This window comes from Phaethon aethereus (assembly GCF_964289735.1).
Source record: "Phaethon aethereus genome assembly, chromosome: 7".
Lineage (NCBI taxonomy): Eukaryota > Metazoa > Chordata > Aves > Phaethontiformes > Phaethontidae > Phaethon > Phaethon aethereus.
The window spans coordinates 27,117,333-27,132,302 of record NC_138583.1 but is presented as its reverse complement, the minus strand read 5'-3'; the positions used below and the strand labels follow the sequence as shown (position 1 = coordinate 27,132,302).

Sequence of the window (14,970 nt, the reverse complement as noted above, 5' to 3'; positions counted from 1 at the left end):
GAAAGGAAGAAATTGAGGGCATTTTGTGAGCAGCTGGCCACATGTCCCACCACAGCCGTTCTGTGGTGGAGTGTTAACGAGATGCACAGGCTGTTTAACAGAAAGCCCTACCGTTTCCCTGGAAAAGTTCTGCTGGAGCTGTCGATGAACCACTTCTGCTTGTCCAGAGGATATGTGAATGTGCTCCCTGAGATTCTTTGTGTCTGGGCAGCATCACCATGGTTGGTGAGTTCAGAAAGAGCAGGGTTTCCTTGGAGAGGTGTTTTGTTTGGGAGTAATGTTTTATGGATAAGTTGGTGACATGGTCAAATTCCCAGGACACTAATGAGGAGGAGTGCCACAGCTTCATGGACAGAGTGGGGGACTGGAGGCTGCTTCACATAATGGGGAGCCTTGCAGCACTTTTACCTTCTGAGAGTACGTGCAGGTGTCTTTATTACTGTTTTCCCTGGGAAGTGCCTTTACAATCCTGCATCAGAGGAATTCCCTTCTCCAGTTGATGCTCTGGTGTCACTCTCACAATGTTTTTCATCGCCTAATTGCCTTTTGCTCCCTCCAACTCTAGCTCACTCCCCAAAATTGCCTTGTCAGTCACTGCTTTCTTCATTAGCTGTAGTTTTTGATGGCTTATTCCTACCTATAGCTCAACCAACCCTTCCTTTCCTAAAGGACAGAAAAGACTATGTGTGCTGAATGTTCTATCGTGTTGTTGATGTTTGCTGTCAGTATAATGCTTGAAGATTTTGATAACTGTTCTATTGATTTTAGATATCTGTTCAATAATATTACAGTTTGCTTATTACATTTTTAATGATGTTGGTTTCATGGGGAAAATTAACTCTTAGGATTCTGGTGCTTTTAGATTATTAAGAGATACGGGAGCTCGCTGTCATGGTTACTATGATCTGAGTCCTTTGACAGGCTCGTTTCTTCTATAGTCCTTGCCTTTTTAGTGTTTTTGCAGTATTTTATATATTTGTTTTGTCCTCTCAGATCGAGTTTCTGTATTCTACAGTATATATACAGTGGTGATTACCTGGACAGTATGGACGATGTGTATTAATATATATTGTGAGTCCCACAGATGTGCTAGATCTCTCTCAGGAAAAGCACTCTAACAAGCTTACTATGTGAATTGCACATTTTTGTATTTTACTCAGCTAAATTTTAAATACTCAACTGTTTTGAAACAGTTGGGCCCGCTGAACCCATGGTAACCCTCATTGCAGTCAAGGGTTTTATTTGACCTTATTACATCTTAGGACCAATTTAAGACAGCGACATGCAGCAAATGTAAACACACTGTCAGAGAAACACAGTAATTTCCTGTTCATTGTTAATTTAATGATCTGATTAACCAGTAACATTTCCAGTACGAGGGAAGGTCATTTGCAGGAAGAAGACAGGCCTGATGGTAGGAATGGCTTGGTTGAACAAGTCTGTTTCTTTTGCATCGGGCCAAGGTGTGTGTCACAGATCAGCAGCTCCTCTGAAATGTGAGAACAGTAAGCCTGCTTAAAAGAGTAGCATTTTGACGCACAAGGGTAATAGCTAACAGATTTTTACAGTACCATATGGTATTATTAACAAGCAAATAGTATATTAACTTGACAGCTCTACCTTCAAGCTAACTTAGTCTGCAGCAAACATAAATTCACCGGAGATGAAATCTGGAGCCAATACTAAGCTTTGGGATTGTATCCAGAGCAGTAACAGTAGCATAGCAGTGATGAATTTCAGGCTGTCTAAGCATGAATACACGTGTTCCCAAAATTTATTGGTTTCTTTGTCAGCTTTGCAAAAACACAGCAAACGAAAAAAAAACCCAAAACCCGATCTGAGCAGGTGGAACAGGGAGCGTTCATGCATCTGCCTAATGGGACTGCAGGGAGAGGAGCTGCAGTTTGAAATACATTTTTCCTGATGCAGAGAGCTGTGATAGACTGTCAGATATTTCATCTGGTGCACTCTGCTGCTGAAACCTGAACTGCGGCTCCGCTCGGCTGCAGTCCTGGAGCGCGAGCTAATTCCGCCGTGGCTCCGGGCTGGGGGACCCGAGGCAGCGGAGGGCAGGAGCGAAGAAGGGAGCATGTGATGTGGAGGAGGGAGGAGGGTGAACGGGTATATTACTTTTAACTGCCTTCTTGTTTAACCCCCTAGCTGTTTTCAAATTTTCTAACTGAAATCTCATCTTGGTACAGTGTATAAATCCCCTGAATACGAATCTCTTGGATTTGACCTGACCGTAGAAAGATTAGTTTCCATTGGATACCCTCATGAGCTGCTCAATTTTGTGTATGATCCTGCATTCCCTACCAGGTAAATGACTAACAGATACTGACCCAGCCTGCTCGAGGCCTTGAATATTTGTTCTGTAAAGTTCATAGGGAACACATGAGGCCAGGTTTTCAGAGTGGAGCCTGTAAACCCTGTCGTTGACCACAGATCATGGGGAAGGGAGCAGACTGCTCCAGTATGTGGAGGGCCTTTGCACACATGAGTCCATGCCAGCAAAGAGGGAGTGTGCAAGAAAAGAGGCCTGCTGAAAACATGGTCCAGAAATAACCTTTCAAAGCAAAGACAGCAGAGACACAAATGGATTGGGAGTTAAAATCAAGGGGAGAAGGAGCCGTTAGTATCCATGAGGCTGCTGGAATGTCTCAGAACATTATTCTTTAATGATTTTAATTAATAGTGTCCTGGTGCATAAGACATCCTGAAAATTAAGCTGACAGTAAACAACAATAAAAGTGGGACCAATCCAGTTCACTTGTCTAGATCAAACACCAAAAGCAGCGTTAATGGTGCAAAGTTACTAGATTCTTACATTTTGTCTTCTGGTAGCGAGGTAAAAAAGACATTGCTTGTTTTAAACAAGGCTTTTGATCTATCTCTGCGCCTTTAAGTTGTTTCCACTTGTGTCTTTGCTGGATTTTGCTTTTTTGACTCCTTTGAATCTTTACAAAAGGCTGGACCAGAGGGTTGGTTGGCTTGTTGTTCCAGTTTTCAGTCTGGCAGCCTCCTTCCTTCCCTCCTCTCAGCATGTTTACACCAAGACTGTTGCTGGGTGCGCCCATGCCTGTAACAAGACAACATCCATTCACAAACCCGTGATGAAGACTTCATTAAACCCACTGCCTTCATCCCAGGGAGGGGACAGAAGGGATGTCTCTGTGGGAAGGCTGTGTTCTCCAGATGCAAGCTACTAGATAAGTGAGACAGAGTTTTGCTGGAATGTCCAAAGCATTTTGTGCAATAGTTACAAGCCCGATCTGTCTCTGTCTGTGACAGAGCGATGAAAAAGAGGGGAGAAATTCCTTTATCGCTCTTCCACCTCGCTCTTCCTTGCAGCCCAGCAGGGCTGTCAGGGAACCACAAACACAGGTGTCAGATTTGTGACCCTGTGGAAGAGGCCCACGTCTTCCGTGGTACGTGCACAGCTAAGCCTCTGCCAGGTTAAACAGTTCCGTTTTCAAGTCCATGGCCGTACCTTTCACCCAGCAATGCAGGGCTCTTGTTGCTTACTTGTAGCCAGGTAAAAGGGACAGTAGGGACCCCGTCTGCATAATAACAGCACCTTTGTTCTGATGCCCCACGCCAAGTGAGCAAGCTGTTCTAGAGCTGATTTGGAAATAACTGCTATTAAAATGGTCACCGCTTAATATTCTCGCTTCTTCATATCTTAAATTGCTTTCTTAACAGAGGCCTGGTGTTTGATACTCACTATGGGAACCTGTTGAAAGTTGATGCCTATGGGAACCTCCTAGTGTGTGCACATGGCTTTAATTTCCTCAGAGGGTGAGTGTTGACTCTTGGCTGTTCTTTTTTACTTAATACACTCTTTTGTGCCACTGATCTTCAGGGCACCCTTTGTGTAAGGAGTCATGGGGACTCCACTAACAGCAGATGCTGTACTGATGTTTCTACAGCTCCAGGATCAACTGGGGATGCATTGAGGGTCCCAGACACAGCAACAGCCCAGGGTGTTTATAGAGGAAAGGTCCGTGCTGGCACAGGCACATCAGTGGTGTGCTGGGAATAGAAGAAAGTGTGCTGTGAGAAGGGGCTGAAGGGATGACCTGGGAGCTGTTCACCTGTCCTGGCACAGTTTAACATCAGCAGCTTGTCAGTTAAGACAAAGCCATTGTGCGAGGTCTGCTGGGAGCAGAGAGGGCCTGTGCCCTGTGAGACTGTTAACTCCACAGCCATTGCTAAGAAAGGTCGAGGGCCTGAGCTGGCTTGGGGAAGGAATAAGCTTGCTCTACCCCTTTGTGTTTCTGACCTTTGAGACTGTCCAGAAGTGAGGCATCGTGTGCCATTTCCTGCAGCCTTCCCGGGCTGCTTGCGTTTCTCTTGCCCCAGAGAAGGTACTTTAGGAAGCAGAGGGGACCGCAGTGCTACGTGCCTGATGTGTCCCAGCCAATCCTCTCGTATCCCTGCTGCGAGGGTGGATGGGTGGAAGGTAAGTGCAGGCCAGATCAGGGCCCTCAAGGTGACAAGCCTTGTCATTGCAGGCCTGTGAGTCCTTGCATCAGGAAGCCAAAATCTAGAAAAAGCCCTAATGAGTGCACTCAAGTTCCTCTTTGAGTCAGAGGTGATTTTCAGAAGCCCCAGGAATGAAGGAAACCAGAATAATTAAATTACTTTAGTCATTGCCACCCTGCTGATTAATTGCAGAGGGCCCCAGGCAAGCCTCCCGCAGCACAGCCGAGCACTCCCCTGCTGAAAGCTGCTCCAGAGAGTGTAAACCAACACATGGAAAGTGGGGGAAAGTTTAAGATAAGCAAACAATGAAAGTGCAGATGATTTAAAGCATCCTCACAGCCAGCAGCATGGGGCTTAAGGTCAAGTTGTGGACTCTCGACCACTCTGTTTCCCTGTGTGGGCTCTGCTCAGTTTGCTGACTCAGCGATGAGGGCTTTGTGCCCGGCTGTGCTGGAGCCAGCACGGTGAAAGGAATGCTGGTGGATGCAGTTTTGCTCTTGTGCCACTAGTGCACATGGGAAAGCTGGGTGTTGATTAAAGCACAACAGACTCAAGTTAATGGACCCCGCTACAACTGTATTTTGCAGGTCAGCACGTTTCATCGTCATTATTTTTTGTGGTTTCATTCTTCTCCACCTTATCTGTTCTTAGGCCTGAAACACGGGATCAATATCCAAATAAATTTATCCAGAGGGATGACACAGATAGGTTTTACATCCTGAACACATTATTCAATCTACCAGGTGAGTCTAATGTGAGCCAATGCAGAGCTGTTTCTGTGTCTTTGAAGCCAGGAAAGCTTTGTTAATGTCTTACTCTACTTACCTGTTGTGGTTTTTTTTTTTTTTTGCATGAACTCTCTTCATTTGGGCACAGGGCGTAAAGGTAGCTAGCCATATGATGTTGTCCTTGTTTTAAAATCTTGCTTTTTTTCTTTGCAGAGACCTACCTATTGGCTTGCCTAGTGGATTTCTTTACTAACTGTGACCGGTATACTAGGTACGTATTTTCTCCAGTTCGAGGTGCTGATGGTAGAGTAAGACTGTTATTATAAAGAGTAATACAGCACAGATGGAGATGTTCTAATATCAGAGGAGGCCCCTCAAGTGGTTTCAGTGGGGAAGAGTTCAGGCCTCTTGTTCTTTTGACGTTAGGAGAATTTAGTGGTGATGAGATGATCTGTGTGTGCAGCAGAGGCTGGTTATGAAGGTCTCCCTCACTGGCTGTATCAGTATCACCATACTGACTGATGTTGGTATTTGGGGCAGCTTCTAAGACCACACACGTATTACAGTGTGATTACAGGCACCAGACAGCTCATTTTGAACCTGTGTCCACTGGAGTCATGTTTGAACTGGTAACTGAAAGGCTGGATTTCCTCAGCCAGTTACCACAAGTCCCTTGTGTCATAATTGAGGACTTTGTTCACTTAAAGGTGAAATGCTCAGGCACAGTGTGGTGTGCAACGCTGTTTGTGTAGCATGAGTATTTACCTAGCTTTCAAATAGGTATAAGCATAAAAACAAGCTGCGGTTTGAACTGGCAAATGCTGCTGTGCTGCTGGCTCATGTGAGTGGAAGGCAAAGGTTTAATGGGATTTTAACTGGGAGCAGGGGAACAGTTTATACCGACTGTCCATCAGGTAAAGTATCCTTTCTCAGGACAGGCGTGATGATTGCTGTCATAATAAATACAGCTCTGTTTAATCCTCCTTGATTTCTTCTGATGCAAACTCTCATGGATGTCTCAAAGATACCTCCACAGTATCTTGTAGAGGAAATTTCTCACGTTAACTCAAACTGTTCAACACAGAAACAGTTCCTCCTCTCAGCAGTGAGTATTACATTTAGTTGATTTCCATGGCACCCCCTTCTTTGTTGTTGGAAAGAGAGAGGAAGAGCAGCATTCTGCTTACTTTCTCAGTACCATTCATCTTTTGTAAAATGCTGCAAACTGCACAGTCCCAGTCTTTTTTCCTTCTTGTAATACTTTCGGGGAGAAATAAGAGTTGCAGTCATAGAAAGCTGTAGTACTGCTATGGAGGCACAGGCCCGTAGTCAGGAACCCACATCCTAAAATTTTAAACAAACGTTCTTGGGTAACACGCAGATCCTGTTAAACTCTGATTGTAGCCTTCTTTCAAGTCTGAGTCACGGTAAAGTAGTAAATAAGAAACCATTACGGTAAGATGAAAACACAAACTCCAAACAACATTTTGTACTGTCTCTCTCCTTGACATGTTTCTTACCTGCTACGACTGGCTGCTACAGTCTCTTCTTTGTCCTCACAGCTGTGAAACAGGGTTTAAAGACGGAGACCTCTTCATGTCCTTCAGGAGTATGTTCCAGGATGTCAGAGATGCTGTTGACTGGGTTCATTACAAGGTGAGTGCAAGACCTCCTTGGGACGTCTGTAGTCGTAACTGAGTTAGGGGGACTGGTTTGTAATTTATGAGCTGTGTTATTCCACTTTTGGGCAAGAGCCCTGCTTTGCCGCCTAGCAAGCAAATAATAAATTGCGGTTGTATGTGAGTAAGTCAAGATCTCCGCTGCCCTCCTGGTACTGGAGTATATCTGTCTTGGCTTCCTATTCCTTTTTACTGTGCCCAGGTTCCATTTCTACACTGTAATTCATGGGTTTTAGAACGTGATGCTATAAGGGTATTTGCACTTGAAGTCCACAACTTGTACATAGTTAATTATTAAAGCAGCATTTTACTGTAAATAGTTTACAGTGGTACAATCTTATGTTGTCTGAAAAGTACTTGCATTAAACAGAGAAACACGTCAACTCTTCTCTGTTTAGAGGGGAGAGGCAGTTCACCTTTTTCACACACTTGTGCACAAATTTAGAATATAATTTTGTGAGCATTAACATCTGGTTAAACACCTGATTTTCTTGTTCTTACTCATTCAAGAGGTCTGTTGGGGTGGGATGGAGAACCATCACAGGAGAACTCTGCTCACAGTTATACATGTGGTGGTCCTTCTAGCCATGCAGAAGAAGTCAGGAATCTATTTTTCTTTCCTTATGCAGTGTTGTGTGATAAATGTTGGAGGTGGCCTTTGAGTAAAGCATTATGGTCAGTGTTGGAGACAGGTCATTGACTGTCTTGTTTGGTATGGCAAATCTATTTTTTGTTTGTTTCTATTGTATTCCCTTCTGAAAGGGTTAAAATGCTGTTGAAGTGGATTATTTACCATGGTGAGGGAATCGATGGATCACAGAGTTTGTGATGGTCCCTGCTACTCAAAGCCTCTCATCTCTAGAGTCACTGGTTCAGATTCGCCCTGGTTTGTACTTTCACAGCATTTTAAAGTGTGAAAGTTGGCATTACTTTGATGTCTCTTACATCATAAGTTTCCATTACCTCACTGGGTTCTGTTGTTTCTATTTCAGGGATCACTCAAGGAGAAGACCCTTGAGAATCTGGAAAAGTATGTGGTGAAAGATGTAAGTGTGAAGTTACTTTACTTTGTGCTACGTGACATTCTGTACTGAGTAAGCAGGCAAGAAATAAACATGCTGATTTGCTTTACTAAATCACAAAACAGATAACACTGTAATTTCTATTGTAATAACCAAAGACAAAGTGGAAAGTTCGGATGCAGCCTTTATTCCGAGCCAGTGATCCACGTGATTTCGTATTCACATGCATGTTTTTTACGTAAAATATAAAAGCCAGAGGAAACGTTATCACGGGACACAGGTGAATGTGCTGGCGAGGCTCATGGTGTTTCTTTTAGTGGTGAAAGCAACTGTGTTCCCTGCCCATGTTTTCTCTGCCTAAGCAGACCTCTTTTTTAAAAAGCAACAGACGACCATCTTTTTAGACAGAAGTATTCCTTAGCCAACCAATAAAAATGTTACATGCATTTAACCATGAGAGAAAGATCCTGAAATACTCACCGATGTCCAGTCCCTTGATAGCCCCAAAATGTGTGTTCAGCACATCTAACTGAGCAAGCTCCAGTGGTTCCCTTACTTTTGCCCTCTCTGCAGTGTGCAGGGCCCCTCTGGACCACTTATGGTATAAACGTTCTTTAGTTTAGATGAGCTCCGTGGTAGAGTATCACTTTAAAGCAGCTAACCTTGTTTCTAGTTACATGCCTGCAAAATTCTTAGGAAACTGTCCTGTAAAGTAATCAGCTACTCTGGCAATAGACTGAGATTTATGATTCAATAAAAATAGCCCCAGGAATAAATTCTCCCTCATTTGAGGTTGGAATTATAATACGTTCCAACTTGTGGTTCATGTGAGCTCAGATTTCACCTGCCTCTGGGCCCATTTCAGGAACTGACTTGGAGCTGGAGGAGCTGCTCCAGCGTGCCTGGCATGGAGCAGATCGGTGGGAGCAGCACAGGGTGCTTGGCAGAGGCATCGCAGCCCTGCTGAGCCCTTCACCCTCACCTTCTTCCCCTGGGCCTTGCACTGGAGGGGTGTTACATGGAAGGGAGCAGGAGCTTTCCTGGCTCTGGCCAGTGCAAAACATGTGGGTTCGCTTGCTTGTTGGTTTAATTTGCTTTGTTTTGTGTGGTGGGATCGTAGTTGAGAGTGTTTTGCCCATGATGAATCTCTGTAAATTTTGTGTGTGACTTGTATTTCCCTTGGCTTTCAGGGGAAGCTGCCACTGCTGCTCAGCCGCATGAATGAAGTGGGGAAGGTGTTTCTTGTCACAAACAGTGACTATAAATACACAGACGTAAGTTCTGCTTGAATTGTCATGTCAATATGTAATGAAATAAGCAAAAGCCAGCCATTCATTTGTATGGGATGTAGGACATCTTCTGGTGGAGAACTGGGTGTTTTCTAAGCTAGGTGTAGGATGGTTTAGTGGTGAATGCAGATTAGGTCTAGAGTCATCTTTTGTAGTCCTGGTTCTGTTACTGACCTAGCATGGGCCTGGCTTAAGTCCCTCTGTGCCTCACTCAGTTCCTCAGCAATTAAAAGGCTGAAAGAGAAATCCAAACATTTATATGCCATTTTAAAGCACTGCAAAATATACCTGAGGCAAATGTGTTCTTTGATTATAAAAATTACTGTTTTAATTCCTGTAACTATAAATTCATCCATTCATTTTGTTGCCATATCTTGTGCTGACTTTCCTGTAAATCCTGAAAATAGAGTTCTGTAACCTGAAAAGTAAAAGCAGAAAAATATGCTTTTATAAACTACATAAATGCATGTTTAAAAATACATCTTTGAATACTTTCTTTCTGTCTTTCAGAAAATTATGACTTACTTGTTTGACTTTCCACATGGACCAAAGGTATGTGATTTCTAGACTGCAGTTTCAATAGGAATTGATGCGCCTAATTATCTGTGTAGCTGGAAAGCATTTTAATCCTGCTTCATCGGCTGCATGGGATTAGTTGCTTTAATCTGGTTAAAATACACTTGCTGTTTTCTGTCCTATTTGAATGGGATCAAAGCAAATACAATATAACAAAGAGAAAAGAGGCATCATCTGGTCTCAAAAAATAATCTGTGATAATGATAACATTATTTTAGTGATAACACGTTTTAACTGTGGCAGTTTGCAGCCAGGTTTCTTAGAAATCTTGCACAATGTTTTAGATGTTGTTTAAAAAAACCTTGAAGGAAGAGGAAAGAGTTTTACCAATTGTGCCTTGACTATGGTAACTCCAAAAGTTTTAGTTATGCTTTTTCTGGTTTTCTGAGGTCAAAACTCAGCCCTGGCAACTTTTGGAGAGAGGCTTAATGAGCTGAATTTATACTGCTTTCTCAGCCTCCCACTGGGAGGCTATCTCACGCTCAAAAGATGTGTTTTCACACTGTGCTCTAAAGGTAGAAGGTAGCCAAGGGAGAAGTTTTCAGAACATGGAAAATCACCTCAACTGATAGCTCAGAAAACTCCTTGCTGTGGTCTTGATCTCAGAAAGAGCAGAAGCACGGAGCAGAAAGGGCTCATGAATGCCCAGTGTCCTTTGGGCAGGGCTGCGATTCAACGCCATGCTCTGTGGAATAGAGTCCAGGCATTTTTCCCCACTCTTGGCAAATGTGCCAGCATGGCCTGCAAGGCTGAAGCCATGAAGTTGCATATGTCTGGATCTACGCAGGATGTCACCTTCAGAAACAGTGGCAGTGGTGTCATTTACAGCATCTCTTTACATGGCAGCTGAGCTGTGACACGGACATTCAGTGCAGTTCTCCTGTCTCACACCACATCCTCAGTCCTCCCTGCTAGGCTGCGTTGGGATGGGCTTGCCACCACAGAGGAATGCTTTAGGAGATGGCGCTGGCAACCCAGCGTCATACCACGAGAGGCACAAGGGGATTTTGGTGGACCAGCAGTGCCACAAGGTTATGGTTATGGACAATGACACTCCAGTTAAACTCCCTGTGGTTGATTGTGTTGTGCCTGATTCTGGGGTTTGGTTTTGCCTTTGCAGCCTGGGAGTGCTCATCGGCCATGGCAGTCCTACTTCGACCTGATACTGGTGGATGCACGAAAGCCCCTCTTCTTCGGGGAAGGCACCGTGTTGCGACAGGTGGACACGGTGAGTGGCATATGGAGGGTGCCACTACGGCTGGAAGGGCTCGTGCACCTCCTGTATGGCGTCTCTTAGTGGCAACAGGCAACACAGTGTTTAGACACGGTGGGCTGGCTTCTCCTCTTAGTGATTCCTGAGCAACCCCATCATCTGGGGCAGAGCGGAGCTCAAGGCTTTTCTGGCTTCCTTAATGGTGGCAATAGGAAAAGAATGTGGAAAGCCATCCCTAGGCTGCCTGGGAGTGAGACAGACACAAAGAGTAGAGTATCAACAGGACAGAAAAGATCCAGACCATCAGCTGTTCTGTACTAACGCAGTATCTCCTTCCTCAGGTGACCGGGAAGCTGAAGATTGGTACCTACACTGGCCCACTGCAGCACGGCATCGTGTACTCAGGAGGTGAGGCAAGAATCCTTCTTGTCCCGTGGAGTGGCTCTGACATGCCCTTGTGGCCCTCAGCCACTCCAGCTGTGAGACGGCTTGTGCCAGGCACTAGGCAAGATTGTGTTTCCCAAAGCTCGTTGTACTGTGCCCTCTGCACACTGCACCAGAAGCTCCATCGCTGCCCAACTCAGGGAAGAAATGCACCTCTTCCTCCTCAAGCTCCCTTTTCTTCCTCGGTAGGGGGGGTCTGGGAAAAGCCACTGCAGGGCTTGTGGTGGAAGGGGAGCTGCAGCTAGCCCGGTGCAATGTTCCCAGCTGTCTTTACAGTGCTGCTACTAATGTGACTGCACTTGGAGGGTCCCCTGAGTCAGGGAAGGGCAGCGGGATGTCTGTGATGCCCAGGACTCCTTTACTCTCACATGGGGTGGGAGGCAGCATGGCCCCTCTGCTGCTGCCGTTCATGTGGGGGTGTGCATGGGCAAAGCTGTCCCTGGGTGAACTCCCAGGTGGGTGGGCAGTGCAGGGGTGCTACGTTTAGCAGTGGAGTTTTCTGGGAGGAAAATGCACCTGCTCTGTCCCTAACTGACCCTCTGAAATGAGCCACACATTTTATTTTTGCTCCCCGTTCTGAGCCGTGCTGTTCCTCTCTCAGGTTCCTCAGACACAGTCTGTGACCTGCTGGGTGCCAAAGGGAAGGATATCTTATACATCGGAGACCACATCTTTGGAGACATCCTCAAGTCCAAGAAGCGCCAGGGCTGGAGGACCTTCCTAGTGATCCCTGAGCTGGCGCAGGAGCTGCATGTCTGGACAGACAAAAGCGGTCAGCAGCCAGGCAAACCCCAGGCCAGGCTTTGCTCTTGCTTGCCTGGTGCTGCACCCCTGAGATCTCCAGGGCAAAGGGGTGCAGGGGGGAGATCACCCTGGCTTGCCACTTCTCCTTTTGGCCCTTTTTCCCTGGGGCTGGGTGTTGGTGGCAGGAGCTGGGGCGGCTCCACGTGGGCTGACCTCAGGGTCCCAGGCCTTTCCTGTGCTCTTTCCCAGGCCGCTTGCACGTGATCAGCCAAGCGTTGACTTGGCTGGGGGAGAAGCTGTGGCTGGGTGGGGTTGAGTTGTTCCTCATCCATAACCCTGACCCCGTAACTCCTGTCCTGCCCGTATGGAGCTGTGGCTTCTCTGGTAAAAAGTATCTGACGACACCTGGGTTATTCTCCCTGTAATGCCTGAGCCACTGCTCTCCCATCTGCAGGGAGTCCCTGCTCACCAGCCGCTTCCTCCTCCTTCCTCCCGCTCCCTCTGCTGCTCAGCTGCCAAAGTGCTGTGTGTTTCCCATCCTCCAGCGCTACTGCTTTTCTCCCAGGTTTGCCCTTTGGTGTGTGAATAGGTCTGGGGGTTATGCAGGTTGCCCCACGGCTGGTTGGAAGGTTTTGGTGAGGGCTGCAAAGGTTCAGCCTCAAAAACAAAAGGGGCAACCAGGAACCAAGCCCAAAGCTCTGTGGGTGGCACACAGAGCATGATTGAACACTCTCCCTGCACAGTGGCTGTGAGATGCCATGCTCCTTGATGCAGTGCCTCTCCACTGGCGTGCAAGGGGAGCGGGCAGGATGGTGGGTTTGCTTTCAGCCCTTTTCATTTCAACAGTTTGAACTTACCTTTCTCCCTTTTCTTTTCTGGATTTTCCAGCCCTTTTTGAAGAGCTGCAGAGTCTGGACATTTTCTTGGCTGAGCTATACAAGTGAGTGTTCGAACACTTGACAACTTTCCTGCTGCCTCTCCGAGCCTAGCAACAGCTAACGAGCGGCTCTGACGAACCCTTGGCATTGGGTTAGCTTTGACTCGGGCCTGGGCTCTGCTCACTAGACCAACCTTCCCCTCCAGACCAGCCTCCCTCCCCTGAGCCCCCATCCCACAGCATCTGGTTCTGAAAGGCTTTTCACACCATGTATTTACCTTCTCGCCTGTAACTAGGCATCTGGACAGTAGCAGCAATGAACGCCCTGACATCAGCTCCATCCAGAGACGCATTAAGGTACCAATCATAAAAATCCCTTTTCATCCTTTTTGGATCCCAAAGGGCTTGACAACCTGAGCCCACTGCTCAACCCTGAAATGCTTTGCTCTGCCTTTGGGTGGGCACAGCAAGCTTGGCAAAGCCATTCTGTCTTTGTGGACAGAAATGGAAGAGCTTCTCAGCTCACTGGTGTCACTGGCACTCCTGAAAGGCAGCCTGGTCTGGAATAGGGTCTCCTTCCTCATGCGCACAGCAGTGCTGACTGACGGTGCTCACTGCAGCAGAACGGGGCTCTGGCACACATGAGCTTGGAGGGGCTGTAGCCTCTGGTTCAGCCAGCCCTGGGGTGCCAGCCTGGGGCAGGTGCTGGCCCGGAGCCCACTGCTGCCTTCCCCTCTGTTAGCTGGGACTCGTCTGGGCTCTGACGCTGCGGGATCCAAGCACAGAAAGCCTTGCTGGAGATCCCTGCAGATCTCATGTAGCCCCCAGCTCTCTGTGTGCTCCACTTCAGTGTTGCCATGGCTCTGCGCTGCTGCCTGCCCGGCCCAGGATCTAACCTTCCCTTTGCTTGTAGAAAGTGACCCACGACATGGACATGTGCTACGGGATGATGGGGAGCCTCTTCCGCAGCGGCTCTCGACAGACCCTGTTTGCCAGCCAGGTGATGCGCTACGCTGATCTCTATGCAGCCTCCTTCATCAATCTCCTCTACTACCCCTTCAGTTACCTTTTCAGAGCCGCCCATGTCCTGGTGAGTTGCAGACCCCGGGGGCATGGGCAGGGGTCCCAAAGGTGCCTGCGCTTGTGTTCGTGAACACTTCCACAAGCCGCAAGCACCGGGAACGGTACCTTGGAGGGTTGGGTGGCATTTGATGCACCATGGGCCAAATGGTCACGTTCTGGGGTTTGCTCTCCATCTGTCTTGGGGAGACACACTGGGACTGGGACACCCCTCACCATCTCCTCTCTCTCTCTTACATGTGTAGATGCCACATGAGTCCACGGTAGAGCACACGCACGTCGACATCAATGAGAAGGAGTCGCCGATGGCCACGCGCAATCGCACCTCAGTGGATTTTAAAGATTCTGACTACAAGCGGCATCAACTGACCCGCTCCATCAGTGAGATCAAACCACCCAACCTCTTCCCACAGGCACCTCAGGAAATCACACATTGCCATGATGAAGATGACGATGAGGAAGAGGAGGAGGAAGAGGAGGAAGAGGAAGAGGAATAAGAAGGAAAAAGCAAAGCATTTCTGAAGACAAACCATGACTCTAGCACTGATCAGGAGCAGATTCCTTTGTTGGGGCCCTTGGGGTGATGGGTTGGGGGGGGGCGTGATTCTTGCAAAGGCACATTTGGAAAGTGTCCAAAAACTTTAAACAAATTAACACTAATTAGGAGGAGACCCTTGCTTTCAGTTTTGCAGACGGTTCAAAAAGCTGATGGATTCTGCCTGGGTGGTGCATTCAGATTGGACTGCCCGCCTTCTGCTGTCATGCTGCTCCCATTACCTTTAGGGATGCTGCATGTTTCTCCCTTTCCCATGATGTGTTTCGTTTGATTTTCA

The 14,970-nt window shown here is 47.0% G+C and overlaps 1 protein-coding gene across 1 annotated transcript in view; it reads left to right on the top strand.

Annotated features, from left to right (window-relative positions):
- Positions 1-14,634, top strand: part of NT5C2 (5'-nucleotidase, cytosolic II) — a gene marked incomplete at both ends in the record, with an annotated part of 65,013 nt that extends 50,379 nt beyond the window's left edge. The window contains 15 exons of the mRNA XM_082001919.1: positions 2,202-2,319; positions 3,703-3,798; positions 5,137-5,228; positions 5,427-5,484; positions 6,776-6,869; positions 7,885-7,938; positions 9,105-9,188; positions 9,714-9,755; positions 10,900-11,007; positions 11,334-11,400; positions 12,038-12,208; positions 13,069-13,120; positions 13,354-13,414; positions 13,971-14,147; positions 14,383-14,634. Of these exons, the coding sequence (XP_081858045.1) occupies positions 2,202-2,319; positions 3,703-3,798; positions 5,137-5,228; positions 5,427-5,484; positions 6,776-6,869; positions 7,885-7,938; positions 9,105-9,188; positions 9,714-9,755; positions 10,900-11,007; positions 11,334-11,400; positions 12,038-12,208; positions 13,069-13,120; positions 13,354-13,414; positions 13,971-14,147; positions 14,383-14,634 (1,526 nt within the window). The remainder of the gene's footprint in view (positions 1-2,201; positions 2,320-3,702; positions 3,799-5,136; positions 5,229-5,426; positions 5,485-6,775; positions 6,870-7,884; positions 7,939-9,104; positions 9,189-9,713; positions 9,756-10,899; positions 11,008-11,333; positions 11,401-12,037; positions 12,209-13,068; positions 13,121-13,353; positions 13,415-13,970; positions 14,148-14,382) is intronic.
- Positions 14,635-14,970: the final 336 nt, after the last annotated feature.